The sequence below is a fragment of the Protomyctophum parallelum genome, assembly GCF_964188405.1.
Source record: "Protomyctophum parallelum genome assembly, chromosome: 22".
Taxonomy (NCBI): Eukaryota; Metazoa; Chordata; class Actinopteri; order Myctophiformes; family Myctophidae; genus Protomyctophum; species Protomyctophum parallelum.
The window spans coordinates 9,786,733-9,806,630 of NC_139714.1; the positions used below are offsets into that span (position 1 = coordinate 9,786,733).

The 19,898-nt window shown below is 42.0% G+C and overlaps 1 protein-coding gene across 2 annotated transcripts; it reads left to right on the plus strand.

The window, feature by feature from the left end:
• The first annotated feature begins 712 nt into the window (after nt 1-712).
• def6c (DEF6 guanine nucleotide exchange factor c) lies at nt 713-17,297 on the plus strand. 2 transcript variants are annotated; one of them, XR_014571034.1, is made up of 13 exons: nt 713-949; nt 3,516-3,656; nt 5,220-5,405; nt 6,572-6,802; nt 7,924-8,070; nt 8,792-8,900; nt 10,630-10,841; nt 11,806-11,913; nt 12,356-12,522; nt 14,439-14,640; nt 15,708-15,798; nt 16,160-16,452; nt 16,495-17,297. XR_014571034.1 is itself a non-coding variant. In XM_083794539.1 (12 exons), the coding sequence occupies exons 1-12, from the start codon at nt 854-856 to the stop codon at nt 16,327-16,329; spliced, it is 1,860 nt and encodes a 619-aa protein (XP_083650665.1). In that variant the 5' UTR covers nt 713-853; the 3' UTR covers nt 16,330-17,297. The 2 variants fall into 2 exon arrangements, 1 of the variants encoding a protein (XP_083650665.1); XM_083794539.1 differs by having other exon boundaries at nt 16,160-17,297.
• Nucleotides 17,298-19,898: the final 2,601 nt, after the last annotated feature.

The following is a 19,898-nucleotide window of genomic DNA, read 5'->3' on the forward strand; positions in this document are numbered from 1 at the left end:
AATTTCAAATACTCGACCTTTACTATATCTCATAGGCAAATATTGTGTTTTTTACTCCACTACAATTATTTGAAAACTGTAATTATACAAGTTGCTTTGTAGATTTAGATTATTATTACAAAAGTATATTAATAGCCCACATTAACACCTAGAACTAGCCTATTTAATTGGTAGGCGACTGCAACTGAAGTAGGCCTATTGTAAGTCAATAGTTTTGTAGGTAGAATTTAACTAAAACTAAAATGTCTTTTTGTTATGGCTATACTTGTAGGCTACCTTACAAAACCTGAATATGTTTCCACCAGACATTTATGACTATTATTGTTCCAGTTTCATAATTAGCCTATACTATTTAATAATATTTTATTATGAATGCACACACTTTTTGACTATATGAAAACGTTTGGGGATACGTTTTTTATGTATGAGAAAGTGTATAGTGGCCTGTATAGCAACCATGATTTAGGCTCTAAATTAATAGTCATAAAGGGGGCGAATTAATTGTCCCAATAAACGCCAGGTTGAAAGGGGTTTAAGGCCAGGGTGTAAAGATTTTTGTTTCCTCTGAAGCAACTTTATGGCTACCTACCTAATATATTTTGCAGCCTAATTGTACCAGTGTATACAGGCCTACCACAAAAATCACATGACGACTCGAATTTTCTCTAGGCTACTGCAGGCTGCTTCTACTCCGCCTCGACACACACATCGAGTGCGTCCTACATTTTTGGGGCTTTATTTTCTACAGCCGGGCGTCTTGAGTGTGGTGGGTGGTGCGCTACTGCGCTTTTAGCCAAACTGCTCTCAAATGTCATAATAAATACAATGAATAAATAGACCCTTTGTCTCCAGAATGGATCTCAGATCTGAACTCCTCAAGTCCATATGGTATGCCTTCACGTCGCTGGATGTGGAAAAGTGCGGAAAGGTGTCCAAATCCCAGCTAAAGGTAGGGTTCAAACTCCAAATCAACGGACAAGTTTGTGCTACTTAATGACATTATAGAGTAGACTATAGAAAAATAAAATATATCGTGACACCAAACCATCTTTACGATATTAAAGCGGTTAAGTTTATTTATAAACTCCATCGCAGGCGACTATAGTTAACTTTAGAGCTTGATCTTTATTTTCGGAAAGCTACTGTTAAATTCTATAGTGAATGAACACTCCCGTCTAAATAGCGATGTAGACTGTAATACATATATATGTTATCAGTGATAATGAATAGAAAACCTGTCCACATATTGTAGCTAATACTGTATAGGCAGCCTATCTGACTGTCTGTTGCCGTAAAAAAAAGCTACTTAAAAGAAAAATACACAACACAAAGTTCAAATGGGAGTAGCCTGCAGCCTACATCCCATTTAAACTTAGTTATGCAAGCAGAGCGTATACTTGTAGGCTACTTGAGTTGTACAGTAACTAGGCTACAAGTTCAAAGTCCACAATTTTCCCACTTTCTTTTGTACGGTCATATCACTTGCTGACACCTGTCATTAAGCTGAAAATACTTATTTTTTTTAACTAGGCTACCCACCTAAACTAAAACTGTTTATATGTCATTTTTATTCTGTCTCTGCCATGGTGCTTGTTGGCTAGTTCAGACATGTCTCCCTGAGTCCCTGGGGATATGAAGAATCCAGGGAAATAGCAGACTGTTGTCCAGACAGGCTGAACATCAGCTGTGTGTGTGTGTGTGTGTGTGTGTGTGTGTGTGTGTGTGAGAGAGAGAGAGAGAGTGTGTGTGTGTGTGTGTGTGTGTGTGTGTGTGTGTGTGTGTGTGTGTGTGTGTGTGTGTGTGTGTGTGTGTGTGTGTGTATGTGTGTGTGTGTGTGTGTGTGTGTGCACGCGCTTGTGTGCGTGTGTGTACACACAGGTATGTGAGGGAGATAGATAGTAATAGGCTACTCTGACCAGTCACCAGTCCCAAACCTGTACATGATGTGGCTAACAGTGACAGGTCCTCTCTCCTAGTCATAACTTGTACATGTATGTGAAGCCCCCATCGCAGGGTGGACACTCTAACTACAAGGCCACGAGCTGGACAGTAGGTCCTGTCTCACAGTTCAGGTTTTTAGCATATATATACGCTCTTATCCAGTGACTTTTTCAATAAGCAAGGTAAAGAAACTTGTGTAGTGCCTCAAGAGGCTAGAATACCATACCAGGAAAACCGTGAACCTGGCATCTGTCTAAATAACACACTATCTAAATTCTTAGATAGTGCCATTCTTCCAACTGTTGCGGAATTCTGGATAAATCAATAATATTAATAATGATGAATAGAAGTCGAGACAATATTCTCAGGTGCCAGGTGGTGATGTTTATGCTTTATGTACGATATCATAGAAGTACAATAACACTCAGGTCAGTGGTACGGTAGTTCTGCCAAGAATTAGGGCAGAGAATCATACACTGGCTGCTTCAAGGACAAACGGAACCACAACAAGATAGGCTGTAACATAAACAATGGCTATTAGGCCTAGTGGAGATCTGGAGTCTTCTAGGCTCTTACAAGATATCAAATATCACAATGTATTATAAAAGTATTATAAGTGATGGTAAAATATAAAGTTTAGATATAAGCAACCGTATAATTCTTCTACACAACATTTGTAAGAATGTAACAATATACGATACAACTTTATTGTGTGCTTGAACTGACATTTGTTTTGCGTCCATGACACCGTTCAAGATACAGACAAGACATAGACACAATAGAATTGCAAGACCAAACGATAGACATTACAGGAAACAGAAAAGATCAAGAACATATCCTCTGGTTTAACGATTGGTTTAAAAGCAGGACAGACTGATGTACAAAAGGGTTATTTTTTTTTTTTTTTTAAGATATTTTTTTGCGGCTTACGCCTTTTATTGATTTTTGAAGGGACAGACAGTAGGCTGACAGGAAACGGGAGAGAGATGGGGGGATGACATGCAGTAAAGGCCGTGTCGGGTCCGGGAGTCGAACCCGCGGCACACTGCGACTGGATTACCAGTCCGGTGCCCAGACCGTTACGCTACGGCCTGGGCCTACAAAAGGGTTCTTTAGTCTGTTTTTCTTAAATGTATAGGCACTCTAAACCGCCTCATGGAGGGCAACAGTTGATATTCAATCAAGTAACAATCTATTGTAACCTGTCCTGTACAATGTGTTTGTGTGTCTGTGATGTAGGTGCTGTCTCATAACCTCTACACAGTGTTAAACATCTGTACAATGTGTGTGTGTGTCTGTGATATAGGTGCTGTCTCATAACCTCTACATGGTGTTAAACATCTGTACAATGTGTGTGTGTGTCTGTGATATAGGTGCTGTCTCATAACCTCTACATGGTGTTAAACATCTGTACAATGTGTTTGTGTGTCTGTGATATAGGTGCTGTCTCATAACCTCTACACAGTGTTAAACATCTGTACAATGTGTTTGTGTGTCTGTGATATAGGTGCTGTCTCATAACCTCTACACAGTGTTAAACATCTGTACAATGTGTTTGTGTGTCTGTAATATAGGTGCTGTCTCATAACCTCTACACAGTGTTAAACATCCCTCATGACCCGGTGGCTCTGGAGGAGCACTTCCAGGATGACGATGACGGACCTGTGTCCAACCACGGCTACATGCCTTACCTCAACAAGTACATACTGGATAAGGTGCTGTCATACCATTTACAATTTAGGCATTTAGCAGACGCTCGAGTCTTAATCCAGAGCGACTTGCCTTAAGCAAGAACAACACATGGTTGTCAGTTGTCACACATCAAATACATAAAAAATAAATACTCATCAAGAATCATGAGGAAGCTACCTGCTACCTCCAGCTCTGCTTCCTGTCTTTTCCTCAGTGCGACTGTCTCTAAACCATACAACATAGCTGGTCTCACCACCGTCTTGTACACCTTAACTAAATTAACTTATCTAAATTACATATGTTTAGCCTTTGCATATGCCTGTAACATCGTCGAGGCTAGTATAAGTAAAAACATAAATGAGTGTGGGGGTGGGTCTATAACCACTGACTAGGTGCCATAGGCCAGTGGTTCCCAAACGTTTTAGCCTGCGACCCAAAAGAGACATTTTCGCCCACAACGCGTCGCTTCTCGCTGCGTTGTGAGCTTGAAGATCTGCTATTTTCACTACTTCTTAAATATTTGTTCTAAATTATGGAATGTCCGTGACCCAACCTTGCAGTAGGGAACAGTAGGGAGACCACCTCCAACCACTGCAAATGTGCCAATGACAGATTGGTTCATTTCATTTAAAACAAGTCCCGGACTGCAGCTTTTAAAACTAGCCTTAGTGTGTACTGTGTGTGTAGTACTGTGTTAGCAAAAGGCCGATGCACACCTCAGAAGGCTAGTGACAGGTGCGTAGGGCAATAAAGCATACTGTACTTATTAAAAGGGTTATCTTTGAAAAACAAAGAAGGGTCCCGCACACTGTCAGAAACTTGCCAAAAATGTTGCTCTTTAGAAAGTTGCCAAAAATGTTGCACTTTAGAAACTTGCCAAAATGTTGCTCTTTTTGTAATACTGTGTGTACCATGTCAGCAAAGTTGTTCAGTGGTCAGTATCAGAGGTTTGTGGGCGTGGTGGTCTAGTCTGCTTCCAGGCAGGAATGTGTGTGTGTGTGTGTGTGTGTGTGTGTGTGTGTGTGTGTGTGTGTGTGTGTGTGTGTGTGTGTGTGTGTGTGTGTGTGTGTGTGTGTGTGTGTGTGTGTGTGTGTGTGTGTGTGTGTGTGTGTGTGTGTGCGTGCGTGCGTGCGTGCGTGCGTGCGTGCGTGTGTGTGTGATGATGTGTCATGATATGAGTATTAGATACTATATATCGTCTGGGAGAAGAGAAACACACCAGGGATACATGTACACAAGAAGCTCAGCAAGGGCTTCAAAGTCCCAGATGCACTGACTAGCTGCTGCACCACTGTCTGACGAAACAAAACGAAAAAAAAAGGAATACGCAGACAAAATTGTAACTTGTGCACTATATCAAATTGAACCTACTGTATAAATGTGTGTCTCCCCCGATTGGATAAAACTGGTATCCCGACTTGTAAAGGTGTATTCTGTTTACCAAAGAGTTGGAGAGATGGCGGAAACCCCTGTTATTGAACAAACACTCCATAGCAATGCTTACTATCAGAATATAGACCGTGAGATCGTGGCAACCCTAATAACAAGCAGTCCTTCCTGTGTTGTTGTCGTCGTGTGTCCTCCAGGTCAAAGGTGGTACGTTTGACAAGGAGAAGTTTGACGACCTGTGCTGGATGATGACGATGAAGAAGAACTACCGCGGCCACTGTCCAGCGGGGGCGCTGTCCTCAGAGAGAGACTGCTTCAAACTCTTCTGTCTGTTCAACCTGCTGTCTGAGGACCGCTATCCCCTCGTCATGATACCAGAGGAGGTAAACTAGAGGGGTGGGCAGGGATAGATTTGCTAGGGGCATGCTCACCAGTTCATTAAGTATGCCTGAACTGAAGCCGCACCCACAGCTGTAGTTGTATGATAAAGGGGGAGGGGTTAGTGGCTGGTAGTGTGATGTCACTATTTTACTGTTTATTTCATTGGCCCGTTTGACTGTCAAGGGTTCAGCCTCCAGGAAGAAACCCTAAATACAAAGTTAATACACCATTGCACATAAAAACGACTCCAGGGTTTCTAATGAAGTACTGTCACCTCATAGACACATGAAAGACTGGAAAAATAAAAAAGAATGTGGCACTCCACTTTTGCACTTTTTACATTTTGGAAACCCCTTTTGGGGTAGTTGTTGCTATGTACAGTATATAGCAACACAATGATTTAGTTATTTTTGAATAAATATTTGAAGTTAAAAAAAAAAGAAAAAAAAAAAGCCACGATTTAGAAGACATTTTTAGAATGGGCCTGGTCTAAATGGATTAAAGGGAGCCACAGTGTGCAGTCCTCTTTGTTTGCCTCTGGTCTCTGCTCGAAGGCACCTGCCTTCAAAAGGCTTTTTGGATGTGTGTGACTTCTTTTGATCCCATGGTCGGGGAGAAAGAGGCACATCCATTCACATTTCTCGCAGCAGAAGAAAAAAAAAAGCAGGAGCAAGTAAGGAAATGAATCATGAGCTACTTCCTTCCTGCACTAGAGACCGATCTACCGCCGATGTACAGTGTGTGGTGGTCAGTGCAGCAGCTTCCCAGAGATTGTGTTTATTTTTAGCCCTGTTAGTGGCACGGCTATCCTCTAGTCCGTTCACGCGAGATGTCCTGAAAAGTGCTGGCTATCATTGATTTTTCGTGTGTAGCTTTGTGCCCTGCAGAGGATGGACCCTATACTAATTTTGTTGATACCATGGCCTTTCCTCCAACACCGATAAATGGGTACTTTCTCTTATTTGGATGAAATTGCTGTCCCACCTGAAAATGTATTTTCTGTTTACTAAAGAGCTGGAGAGACAGGGGACCCCTATTACTGAACAAACACTTATAGCAATGACTAGAGACTTTAACTTTTCTTTTTCTTTTCCCTTTTTACTATCACTTTCAACACCTTTTCACAACAGTTCATGTTTATCACAATATTTGGATTTTGATTCTGCAGGTGGAATACCTTCTCAAGAAAATCTCCACGGCGATGAACACGGAGTGGGACGGGAAGCCCTTTGACGACCTGCTATCCCAGGATGCGTCGGTGTGCGAAGAGGGACTGTCCGTTTGGGCGTTCCTGGAGCACATGGGTGCCGGGCGGATACTGAGGGTGCCGAGCTCTGAGGCGTTCAGTCTGGCCTTGGACGAGGTCTTTCTGGAGATGTATCACAGTGTTCTCAACAGGGTGAGCCCACTATGCGTGTTTGTGTCTGACTGTGTCCCTTTGTCTTAGCTGCTTTTACACATTGTTGAAAGTGGGACCCAATATGGCAATGTTTACCAAACAGTAAATATCTCCTTTTTTTCCGTTTCCCACATTAAAAAAAGATGTACAAATTATTTCAAAATATTTTATATACTTTTCATCAATTAAAAATAATTCCAACATTTGTACAATAATTTCATAAAAAAAAAGTTTAAGACCTAGTGAAAACAGCAGATCTGTAAGCTGATGAGCTTGTAGATCTGCTATTTTCACTATTTTGTGTCCCGGGTGTCTTGAGCTAAAACCTTTGGGAACCACTGTACCAGGGGGATTTTGAAAAAGATAGGATATATATATATATATATATATATATATATATATATATATATATATATATATATTCACAGTTAAAACTAATATACATTACAAGATAAATTCCACATTACTAGGCTTACGTATGTAATAAAGGACATTTTCTCTATGATTTAGTTCACATAAAGTTTCAGTTAGTATTTCTTTGTACAAAGTTACACAGTTACAGTTCCATTTCCTCGGGAGCTAGGACCCTCATGCAGCATTCCTTTTTAAGCTGTACTTTATAGATTCTATAGAGACAAACGTTGCAATGACAACAGAGCTACAGAAAAAGACTACTAACATTACTAGCATTTACAGGTATTATACTTTTATCCAAAGCGCTTTACATAGATTGTGCATTACATTCACCCATTCATACACTGATGGCAGAGGAAAACAGCCAAGGCACCAACCTGCACACCGGGAGCAATTGGGTTCAGAGTTTTGCTCAAGGACACTAACTCTGATGGAGCCCGGGATCGAACTGGGAACCTCGCGGTTCACATCCGGGTGATCCGGCTGTTCTGCTGGCCACTCTTCCCCAGAGCCAGTGCCGCCCCTAGCATGACTTAACTAAAATGCTTTGTGAACATCTAATTGGTGTCATTTTGTTGAATGTATTTACTCCTGTGTACAAGGTACACAGCAGCGAAATGCTGGTGTGACAAGGTCTGCAAAACTGTGCTGGTCTTCATTGGCGCCTCTGTGACACTGCTATTGACGTGCCTGCTTCTATGTCTCAGGGTTATATGTGGAAAAAAGGCCACATGCGCAGGAACTGGACAGAGCGCTGGTTTGTCCTGAAGCCATCCTGCATATCTTACTACGTTGGAGAGGATCTCAAGGACAAGAAGGGAGAGATCCAGCTGGATAAGACCTGTGCCGTTGAGGTTAGTGAAGAAATGCGTCATCTCTGTTTCCCACTGCCTGTAAAGATGGCAGGTTTATTACATTAGCAGATGCCATGTCGTTGCAACCTTGTAGAACCTTCGTTTTTCCATAAAGTAATGCCATATTATTTCATATTTTGTCATCTCATGAGACAGCACTGCAAATGTAGTGAAAACAGCAGATACAAGAAACGCTTTTTGATCTGCTATTTTTGAATCTATGGGTAATATAAATATTTAATTCAAAATAAATTGATATGCACATAAGCACATTGATGTCAGATGCTGGTACAGAACCAAAAGAAAAGTCCTATGCAGTTATTTTTCTTTTTCTACAAATATTTCACCAATGAAAAGTATTAAGCTTATGACTAAATAATAACTAAATTGGATCCATTGGAATGCATAGACAAAAGTAGCGTTTTTGGACATACAAGGTTATTGAAATAAGACGTTGGCTTTCTTGCATTTATCCTTTTGATGGTGATGTGGTATGTGCTTTTTCCTGTACATGTAAACATTGTCAATAAACATATCAATCAATCAAATTGTACCCGACAGAAACAACAATAGGGAAGCCCGGTTGAAAGTCCTCCCATTATTTATGTGATAATTTCTGGGAACTCAGATTAGGTTGAAAGTGGTTAATAATTATAATTTCTTTGTCTTGTTATGCCTGACATGCAGTGATAAATGTGACTTTCTCTTGTGTTTCTCGCAGCCTGTGCCAGACAGGGAGGGGAAGCGCTGTCTGCTCTGTGTGAAAACCCATAATAAAACCTATGAGATGAGCGCCTCTGACCAGAGGCAGAAAGTGGAGTGGACACAAGGTATGTTGGTGTGTGATGTGAAACGCCGAAACCACACACTAGAAGAGGCGGACCCATGTCAGAGATTTGGTCCGTTCCCAGTCTTGGATTTACTGAAATGTTAAATGTTAAAATAAATATGCAACTCTTTCACTCCATTTCTGATTTGTAATGTTATATTCTTCAAAAGGTGGTAGTGCTGCACGATTAATCCAAAAAAGATCGAGGTCCAGATTCAGACACCTACGCAATCTAATTTCTAAATTTGTGCAAGAATCATGCAGCACTAGTTGGCTGTACCAATTCATTTTAGTTACTCTTATGTTCTTGCTTCAAGAGAGGATTAAGTCAAGCACTTTGGTGTTGGCTGTTTAACCCATTCTGACCTGAGATCAGATTCATAACGAGGTTTCCACCGGACACACACTGGTCTGATGAACCCATTCTTTTTTTTTTTAAGATATTTTTTTGCGGCTTACGCCTTTATTGATTTTTTAAGGGATAGAAAGTAGGCTGACAGGAAACGGGAGAGAGATGGGGGGATGACATGCGGTAAAGGCCGTGTCGGGTCCGGGAGTCGAACCCGCGGCACACCGCGACTGGATCACCAGTCCGGTGCCCAGACCGTTACGCTACGGCCTGGGCCTGATGAACCCATTCTGACCTGAGATCAGATTCTAAAAAATGTCAGTCGCTCTTCGATTTTTCAAAAATAGCAGACCTACAAGCTCGTATCGCGACACTCGGTGGCGCGATATGAGCTTGTAGATCTGCTATTTTTCAATAGATAAAGCATAACATGATGCTAACACCAAAATGGGTGCCCGGTCAGAATGGGTTAAAGCTACAGTAGTCGGGTCCAGGTGCCATATTTTGAACGTAGTAATGTTCAGCAAATACAGACTAAAGACAATAAATATTTTCATGGAGAGAAAAAAATGAATCATCTGAGAATCGTGATCTCAGTTCTTTTGGAGGGAAATCGAGATCCACATTTGAGCAAGGATCGTGCAGCACTAAAAGGTGGTCTGTCGGGCATTAACCTCCATCCTGTAACATTATAGCACAATCAGACAATATACCAGTTATGTGTAACTGGTATATGTAAACCATATATGCCATGAAATGCATTATTACGCCTGACAAAAGGTTCCTACCTGTTAACTGAAAGCTTGTTTCATTCTGGGACAAGTGGACATACCTCTAAAAGGCCATAATAACAATACTAGGCATTATTACTTTTCATTCTTGAGGTTTACAGGCATGTCCATTATTTCACTTTTTTATTTTTGACTCTCGTAAATTAATGTTCCTGTCTGTCACACTACAGTGTCACACAAATATACGTATACATCATCATATTCCGGCCAATCATTTTTGGCGTCCTCACTTTTCTATCGTCACTTCCTCAGCCCTCAGCCAATCAAATCATCGCTATGGGGTACACTAGTACACACACACAAAGTTGGGCATAGGAGGGACTAGAACCCCTCAAAGATGCCCCCAAAAAAACTGCAATTCATAAAACAGCAATAGTAATACGTGTGTGTGTGTGTGTGTGTGTGTGTGTGTGTGTGTGTGTGTGTGTGTGTGTGTGTGTGTGTGAGGGTGTGTGTGTGTGTGTGTGTGTGTGTGTGTGTGTGTGTGTGTGTGCGTGCGTGCGTGCGTGCGTGCGTGCGTGCGTGCGTGCGTGCGTGCGTGCGTGCGTGCGTGCGTGCGTGCGTGCGTGCGTGCGTGCGTGCGTGTCCAGCCATTCAGACGGCTCTGCGCCTCCAGAGTGAGGGCAAGTCCTCCGTGCATCAGGAGCTGAAGCTGAAGAGGCGGGAGCACCGAGAGCACAGCCAACGGGAGCGCAGCCTGAGCGCCCGCAGCAGCGGAAGCAGCCAATCAGACGACTTAAACATCCAAGAGACAGAGAGAGAGAAGGAACGGCAGGACAAGGAGATAGAGAGCATCATCCAGGTGAGAGAGAGAGAGAGAGAGGATTTATCATGTTTAACCCATTTAGACCTGAGACCAGATTCTACAAATCTCTTTTAAATATATGTTTCTATGACGTAGAAACATAGGTTTTTCAGAAAACTGTCATGATGTCAGTGGTGCTCAAACTATTTCATTTGGCCGCAGCGCAGGCCCCATTCTGAAAATATTTTGTTCCTGGGACCCCACAGAAGCAAATATAGGAGTTAAAAATATTTGCTGTGAAAGAATTTATATGAATGGGTTAATGTCAAATCATCATGCTACGCTGCCCATTACTTTAGAGCAGTGCTTCTCAAAGTGGGGTCCAGGGACCCCTGGCATTTTGAGGGGGTTCTAAAATGAACCCTTACTTAAAAATAAACGTTTAAGGACCACTGCTTTAGAAAATGGAATCTCGGATTCTCTGTATACCCAAACGGGAACGTTGGATCTCATTCTGCGTTCACGCGGGCGGACGCAAAGATGCAAAGATCACAGCATAATTTGTCGTCTCCAAATTTGAGCAAGGTTTCAGCCCGATCAGAGATTCCTGCACTTCTATCCAGTGGTTTGCATGCTCTGAGAAAACAATATTATTTTTGAGGGGCGCTAGCGCCTCCTATGAACAGCTTTGTGTGTAGGAGGTGTTATTGTAGCACGTGTTTGTAACACGGAATGTGATGATTTGATTGGCTGATTGTATGAGGATAAGAGCGCCCCTCACTTCACACAAGTGTGACTTCTTGTATTTTTCCTATAGACAAGATTTGCTCTGGACACAGACAAACAGCGTGACCCTCTTATAGACTCCCGCAGAGGCACACTGTAAATGTGTCCTTGTTTTGTGGAAATATTAACACTATTCACAAAATAACCGTGAAACAAAAATACTCGTTTGGGTCCTTGGAATTAAAATCAAAGAATCATTGAGAATGACTGATGAATGCGTGTCTTTTTCATGAAGCATGCTAGAGAAGTGGAGGCTCGTCGACGGGAGGCAGAGGAGAAAGACAAGAGACGACAGAAGGAGCTTCAGCTGGGACTGGAGAGACAGCTGAAAGAGGCAGAGATGGTGAGATATGAAATGTCAACGTTCACAACAATCCTAAGAACGGGTAGTAAGTAAACAGTAGTAACAGCAACCTCTGGAACTTCCTGCCTCAAGACAAATCAAATCAAAATGTATTTGTATATATCTTTCCAACGACCAAGGTCGAACCAAAGTGCTTCACAGAGCATAACATACAAAGAGGCAAAAAAGAAAGGAAGATAAGAGATAATGAGTAAACTAATTACATATTGAAATCGAGCGAGAATAAACGTGTCTTTACTAAGGACATGAAAACCGGCTACCAAGGTGAGGGATGGCCCACATGTGCGCAGACAGCATGACATTCACAGAGAACCGCCCTATGATAGGACCGCAGTATTTTCGATTAATTGATTAACCGTTAAGTTTAATTGGTGTGTGTGTGTGTGTGTGTGTGTGTGCGTGTGTGTGCGCGTTCTCCCAGCTGAGGGAGAGCATGCAGGCGGAGATGCAGGAGAAGGAGAAGGAGGCGGTGCAGCAGAAGAGGAGGATCCAGGAGTTGGAGAGCACCCAGAAGGAGCTGGAGGCCGCGCTCAGCGTGGAGGTGCAGGCTCGCTTGGAGGAGGAGAGAGCCAGGCTGGAGCTAGAGAGGTGTGCACGCACGCACGCACGCACACACACACACACACACACACACACACCACACTGGGCAAGACCTACACCTACGCTGTAGAGTCTACAGTGTAGACCTACTCTTTTTGGGGGGCGGAAGTTGCGGTATTTGGGTGGAAGTACAGCTCAAGGAGTTCACCCTCTCCTGATTTGATGACGTTGGTATCCTGACCTGAAAATAAATTTTCTCTTTAGGCCTATTAAAGAGCTGGAGAGACAGGAGACTCCTGTTACTGAACAAACACAAAAGCAATTATTATCAGAAAGAATATAGTTAGTTATAGTGTTATTATATTCATTCATTCATTTCCCCCCCCTTTCCTCTCCAAGTGGCCACCTGGCACCCCCTGTTGGCTCGCAGCCTCCCACTTTGATAACCTGTGCAACATTACAGTATTGAAACAGGAAGCCATCAAAGTCCCTCTCCTGCACCACAAAAGGCTGCCTCTGATCTATGTATGCTATGGATACATTCTGAAAGACATTAGTAATGTTTTGATAAAAGATACTTTCGTCTTTTCATTTATTCCTCAAATTCCACAACAACAACTCATTTAATATCAAGGTTAATGTTTTTCCTAAACTAGATGAATGAGCACTTGAAAAAAACACAATTGGGACAAGAAGCTAACTATTGATTCGTTACAGCACTAGCTGTATGAGGATCTCAGTCTTGTCTTTGTTCAGCTGTAGAAAGTGTGGAATATACATTTATGTCTTCACCGGCCTGAAATGATCAGGGGAAAGTTCGATATACGACACCAACAGCATAACAGTGGTAAGTTACACTGAGTTTCTGTATGATCGTACAAACAGAGGGAGCACAGTAGATCAAACAGTAGTGAACCAAGAACCAACCCTTGTGGGACCCCACAGGAAATGCGGACTGCTTCAGCTTTAAAATGGCCAAGAGCCAATGTGCTACCTTTTTATATGTGCGTGCGTGTGTGATTAAATTGCCCAAAAATGTATACATTGTTTTTTCAGCACAAATCAAGGCGGCAACCTGCATAAATTGTATGAATGGTTTTGAGGGTAAATACTCACCTGCCGTTTAAAAAAAGTGGTGCTCAACCTTTTTCATGTCAAGGACCCCCAGAATTATCTGTATTAGGCTGCGGACCCCCATCTGAAAATATGTTGTTCCAGGGACCTCCCCAGAAGCAAAGATTTGAGTTAAAAACCTTAGCTCTTAAAGAATATATATATATATAAAGATTTGTGCCACATTTTGACGATTGAAAAAAAATCACAGATCTACAAGCTTGTAGCGCGGCACAGAGTGAGCTTGTAGATCTGCTATTTTTCAATAGCTAAAGTATAACACAATAACATATATGCTATATAACACAATGCTTAAAACACCAAAAGGGGTTCCCGTGCTGAATGGGTTAAGCTGCTGTATCACTTCACTTAGAGGCCTGCAGAGGTTTATCACTTAAGCCCTATATTAAATACAGTTTGTCATACAGCGGCGTCATGCTGCAAGAACAGCTGATCAAGCGATGCAACACGTTATTGTGAGCTTGTCGATCTGCTATTTTATGCTATTGTTTCACCCAAAAAATACTAGGGAGACCAGGTTGAACGTGGTTACCTGATTTTAACCTATTCTGGTCCGGGAACCCCTTTTGGTGTTTTAACTATGTTATACTTTAGCTATTGAAAAATAGCAGATCTACAAGCTCATAGCGCGCCACCGAGTGGCGCGCTACGAGCTTGTAGGTCTGCTATTTTTGAAAAATCGACCGACGACTGACATAGACGACTGACATAGAAACATGGCTTTTTCAGAAAACTGTCAGGATGTAGAAGACATTTTTGGAATGATCTCAGGTCAAAATCTGATCTCAGGTCTCTCTCTCTCTCTCTCTCTTCCTCTCCCTACCCTCCAGGTTGTTGCAGGCTGAGGAGGAGAAGAAGCTGCAGTTCCAGCTCCTCCAGAGTGCCACCATCAGGCCCAGAGAGGAAGCACCGGAGGAGGAGGCGGGAGGTGCGGGCGAGGAGCGAAGCGGCCCCTCGTCGGCCCTCCACTCCGCCTCACAGGAGCTGCAGGACCTCCAGGCCTCCCGGGAGAGGAGCCACCAGAGGCTGGAGGTGAGACCATGAGCAGAAGACAATGAAAGACCATGACGAGAAGGGCCTTTCCGTGTGGAGTTTGCATGTTCCCCGCCGTGTCCCCTAGAGTATAGGGACCCTCACAAAAAACATGCAGTAATCCTGGTCTCTAAACTGCCTCCCCCCTGGCCAGCCGGGGCGCCTGATGGAGGGGAAAGGAACTGGTTGGAATAACGTGTTCCTTCCACGCGCTATACGTCCAACCAGGGAAACTCCCCCCTGTCAGGTGTAAAGGAGCAACTTGGACACTCAGGCATGAAGGAAGCATGAGTTAAGTCCGTTGCTCTCCCCATGGTTGGCGGAGGGTGTGTAGAGCCCAGGATCACATTAGATAATTGACACAGGGGTGAAAAATGGGTTACAAAATCGTGGGATAAAAATGATAGAACGAAAGACCATGACGAGAGATCAATGTTTAGATTCACTCGCGTTTCTACGTCATCGAGGTTTTTTTTCCGGATGTATTGTTTGCCCATATAGCATCTGTGACATTTTATGTTTAGCCCTGCAAGCATTTTTGAACATTTTTCTAAAAATCTTGAAAGTGTTTGAGAACTACTGCTTTTAGAAGGCATTTGTAGAATTGGCCTCAATCGTAATGGGTTAAAACTATAAATATATAGAGTTCAACCCATTCTGAACGGGAACCCATTTTGGTGTCAGCATCATGTCGTGCTTTAGCTATTGAAAAATAGCTGATCTACAAGCTCGTAGCGCGCCACCGAGTGGCGCGCTACGAGCTTGTAGGTCTGCTATTTTTGAAAGATCGAAGAACGACTGACATTTTTAGAATCTGATCTCAGGTCAGAATGGGTTAATCAGACCAGTGTGTGTCCAGCGGAAACCTCGTGTGAATCTGATCTCAGGTCAGAATGGGTTAAAATTATATGCTCAGATCGATCGGTGAACCAATATTATCCAGCGCAAGCTCCATGCGCGTGGCCCTCTGTATAGACACTGCAGGCTGACCTCTAATATGAATCCCAATATGCAAAGTAAAGGTTATTCTTGTTAACACCACCACTTTCTTTGGACCGACGATGCAGGAGATCCAGGAGAAGCTGAGGTACGCCAGTCAACATGTCCGCCACTGGAACGTCCAGCTCAACCGCCTGATGAAGCCAATAGAGCCTGGAGGTTGGTTGAGTTGTGTCGACGAATGACTTGATTTCATCTGATGAATATAACTAGGACAGGGTCACCGTGACTTCTGTTATAACATTAAAGTTGCATTTTTGCAAATGCACCGATCGGTCCAGAGGTTATGTGCCGATCACACAGACAGGCAGCTACACGCATGCACGCACGCACGCACGCACACACACACACACACACACGCAGACCCATTTCTAGAAGATGGCTTACGATGCATCACATTGTAACCTATTTTCACTATTGTTTTTAAATGTGGGGGGAAAAATCATTAAAACAACAAACAACATTCCCAAAAATAGGTCAAAGAATACTTTCTTTTATTCTTATTTTTGTTTTTTCGTAGACCGCCCAGAACACCACGTGATGATAAAACACACGTGTCCGAAGAAGGAAGGGGCGTTGGCCAGCAACGAGTTCATCTCCAAGTTCAAGACCAGAGCCAATCAGGACAGCCCGTCCCCTCGGAACAAGCTGGAGTCATCACACACGTCACAGGAAAATGAGGACGGTTAGAGAAACGGCTCTTCAGTATAACAACAAGGACATGAATGAGTCTATAACAGGGGCCAATGGGCCATGCCAAGGGCCCCCTTAGTCTATAATAGGGGCCATTGGGCCATGCCAAGGGCCCCCTTAGTCTATAACAGGGGCCATTGGGCCATGCCAAGGGCCCCCAAGTAGCCGTAGCCTCTGGGTGCAGCTAACCTGATTCCACCAGATGAGGGCGGTATTGATTCAAAAAATTCACAATACAATACACCCTTGTGAAGCAAGTATAGTCTCCCGTAGCCAGACTATTCCACAATCTCTCAATGTTATATAAAGTCCGAAATCCGAGTAATCTGTTTACAGCCATTTCCGTTCACAAAGAAATATATATTAAAATATCTTTACATTTCATTTCATTTTTATTTCCATTTCTGCTAAGCAGCAAGCTATATATGCTTTAGATGATTTCGATTCATATTAGGATACATTTGCACGACTGTAAAGACGTGACGTGGAGGAAGTGGGGAGGAAGCTTCACTTCCGCTTTACATTTTACTCATGATCAAAGCTTCCGTTCTCCAGACTGTGTGACAAAAGCGTTTGAATAATGTGCGAGAGGCAACAGTCTGGCAACGCGAGACTATGAATGTCTCTTCCATCTCGCAGGAATCAGGTTAGGGCGCAGCTAGCCCCCCCTATGGCAAAATTGTGTTTAAAAATAAATATTGAGATCTTTGAGCTCACAACTCGGTGCGATGTAACGTGTTGTGAGCCTTGTAGATCAGCTGTTTACGCTATTTCTTTCAATGTTTTAAAATATTTAAAGAATCTTGCTAAATTTGGACAATAATGGCATGCTTCAAATAGGGATGCAAGTTTGAAAGTGGTTAAACATTAAGCTTCTGATGAGTTGAATTTTAAATGAAATATATAAATTTTAGACACACGCACGCACGCAAGCAAACACACACTGACACACACGCATGCACACGCACGCATGCATGCACGAACACACACACACACACACACACACACACACACACACACACACACACACACACACACACACACAGTACAGTATATGCAAGAGTTAAAAACTGTGGTGTTTGTGACCAATACTTAAGCTGCAACAGATTATTTTGAAAGGGAACTGAGAAGAAGAAGAAAAAAAAGATAGTCACAAAGTACTTACATGGCTGTGTAAATGTGTTATATTATATTTAAGGAGAGAATTATGACTATATAATAACTACAATGAGCAGTACACAATTATGTGTAATTTAGTAAGAAGATATTTTAATAAGATTAGTTGGTAGGCTATTTACAATTTTGTTGAATAAATTGTTTATATATGTTGGTGTGGTATGAAATATTACTTCTAGAACACGCAAAATGTGTACAGGAAAAAGGTTAAATTGTTGCACATACTTTTAAAAGTCTAGCCCCACTGCCCAGCAGCTCGTTGTCTCTCCTCTCATAATTAATAATTATGTTAATACAGACATGCTGGGTAAGAAAATGTTGGGAGGTGTGAGAAGGAGAAATGCAATGAGTCAGGTATAGCATTGTCAAAAGAACCAATGTTTACACTGCAAGGGAAATCGGAATATTTTGTAGCCCTTAAAGGATCACTTCACTCCTTTTGCAACGAGATGTTTAGGACACAAGAAACACTTTCCTTTCTTTTTCTTTTTTTTATACTTTATTAGTCAGAAATGTAAACAGCACAATAAGGTCAGACATTTAGCCTATAAAGGAGTCAATGGACTTTTTTCCATTGTGGTATAATCAATTCATCAACAACAGTTTTATGCAAAGGCTAAAACGTATTTTCATGTTATGTAGACAGATGCCAGGTCATTTGTAGACTATAGTTTAAATCTAGTTTGATATTATACTGTTTAATGATAGGTTTTATTTCTATGCGTTTTGAAGTATTACTGTAAGTCTGCTAAATGCCAAAATTGTAAACATAGCATAACAATATAATACAATAATATCATCAACAAATCCAAAACACTATATGCATAGAAATAACACAAATTTCATTATGCTTTAAGTAGCATGTGACTTGCCTTAATGGTATGGTCACATATAACTGGCGATAATTGCCATAAAGCTACTGAATGGAAGATGTATCATGTCAAAATAATAAACTAGAGGCATGTAGTAATACAAAAATACAAAACTATACCTTGGTCACCTTGGTGGTACCAAAATCTGTCTTGGCCCCTGGACTACATGCAGGGACGCACGCACGCACGCACACACACACACACACACACACACACACAGGCCAGGAAGGAGGGGTCATTACAACCCTCATGGCTCATGCTTAAAGCGCAAATAACATGCATTTTAAAACGGCTTTTAATATTTAATAATCATATTGTCTATGTCCCTCAAAGTTATTTCTAATGGTTTGAGCCTCAATCACCACTCTGATATAACCAGGCCTTGTCAATTCTTTCTGGACTTTGAAAGCAGTTTTAGCTGCAGTACCACACTGTCCTGAAGTGGAGAGGGTGCTGATATGCAGATTATTTAATATTTGAGTCATTATAATACTCATGCTAGATAAAACCAGGCTTGTTTCCATTCCATGCCAGCTTGGAAAATCAACAATGGTTGCAACTGAAGACTGAAGAAATGGAGGAATTATACAAAGTAGGGTGACATTGATGACATCACGATGAGACCAAAATCAGTCGAGCTGTTTCTGAGAGCAATTGCCATTAAAACACCCATATGACATGAAGGCCTGATTGTTCAAAATTGGTTATTTGTGGGGATAGAAAACACACATGGGAGCCCCAAAAAGGCAACAACTGTGCTTGACTCCAAAGGCACCAAAGTATAGTTGCCGCTAAGGTAGTTGCACCGCTAAGGTAGTTGCACCGCTAAGGTGCGGTTTCCCCCCTAGTTTGTTTCCTAACGAAAGTTGAGTTTGCCTGAGGTGTACACAACAGAGTAAGCCTGCGTGTCTGAACTGAGGGGTGTAGCAGAGGGAAAGTATTTTCCCTTCAGCTCAAACTGGGGTTTAAAATCAGAAGAAAAGAGAGAGACATATTGAAGAGGATCCTGTGATCTTGTGGTGCCCGCCTGGAGAAAGAAAGAAATGCAGTAAATGCACAATATGAGAAACTACTAAGTATAAAATAGGCATTAACAGTTTATTTTGTAATAATAATAATCTGATAAATTAATATATATTATATATATATATATATATATATATATATATATATATATATATATATATATATATATATTTATTATAGATAAATAGTAAATACATTTGAGGTGGACAAATTATGATGTATAAAACAACTACCAATTGTGGCTGGGAAGTGGATCCAGGGTTTTTTGGGCGGAGTGGGTAAGTTGATCCATGTGATGGACTAGGTCTAGGATGAGTTGAAGTGGACGTTGGTCCATGATGTGCACTAGGAACGGGAGGAACGGGAGTCTGATATGCACTAGGTCTAGGATGAGTTGAAGTGGACGTTGGTCCATGTGATGGACTAGGATGAGCTGAAGTGGACGTTGGTCCATGATATGCACTAGGAACGGGAGGAACGAGAGTCTGATAT

Bases quoted from the DNA above. Each gene is read 5' to 3' on its own strand.
- def6c (XM_083794539.1), top strand. From the start codon at position 854: ATGGATCTCAGATCTGAACTCCTCAAGTCCATATGGTATGCCTTCACG. The intron at 3,657-5,219 runs GTGCTGTCATAC...TGTGTCCTCCAG, and splicing joins ACAAGTACATACTGGATAAG to GTCAAAGGTGGTACGTTTGA. The intron at 8,071-8,791 runs GTTAGTGAAGAA...TGTTTCTCGCAG, and splicing joins ATAAGACCTGTGCCGTTGAG to CCTGTGCCAGACAGGGAGGG.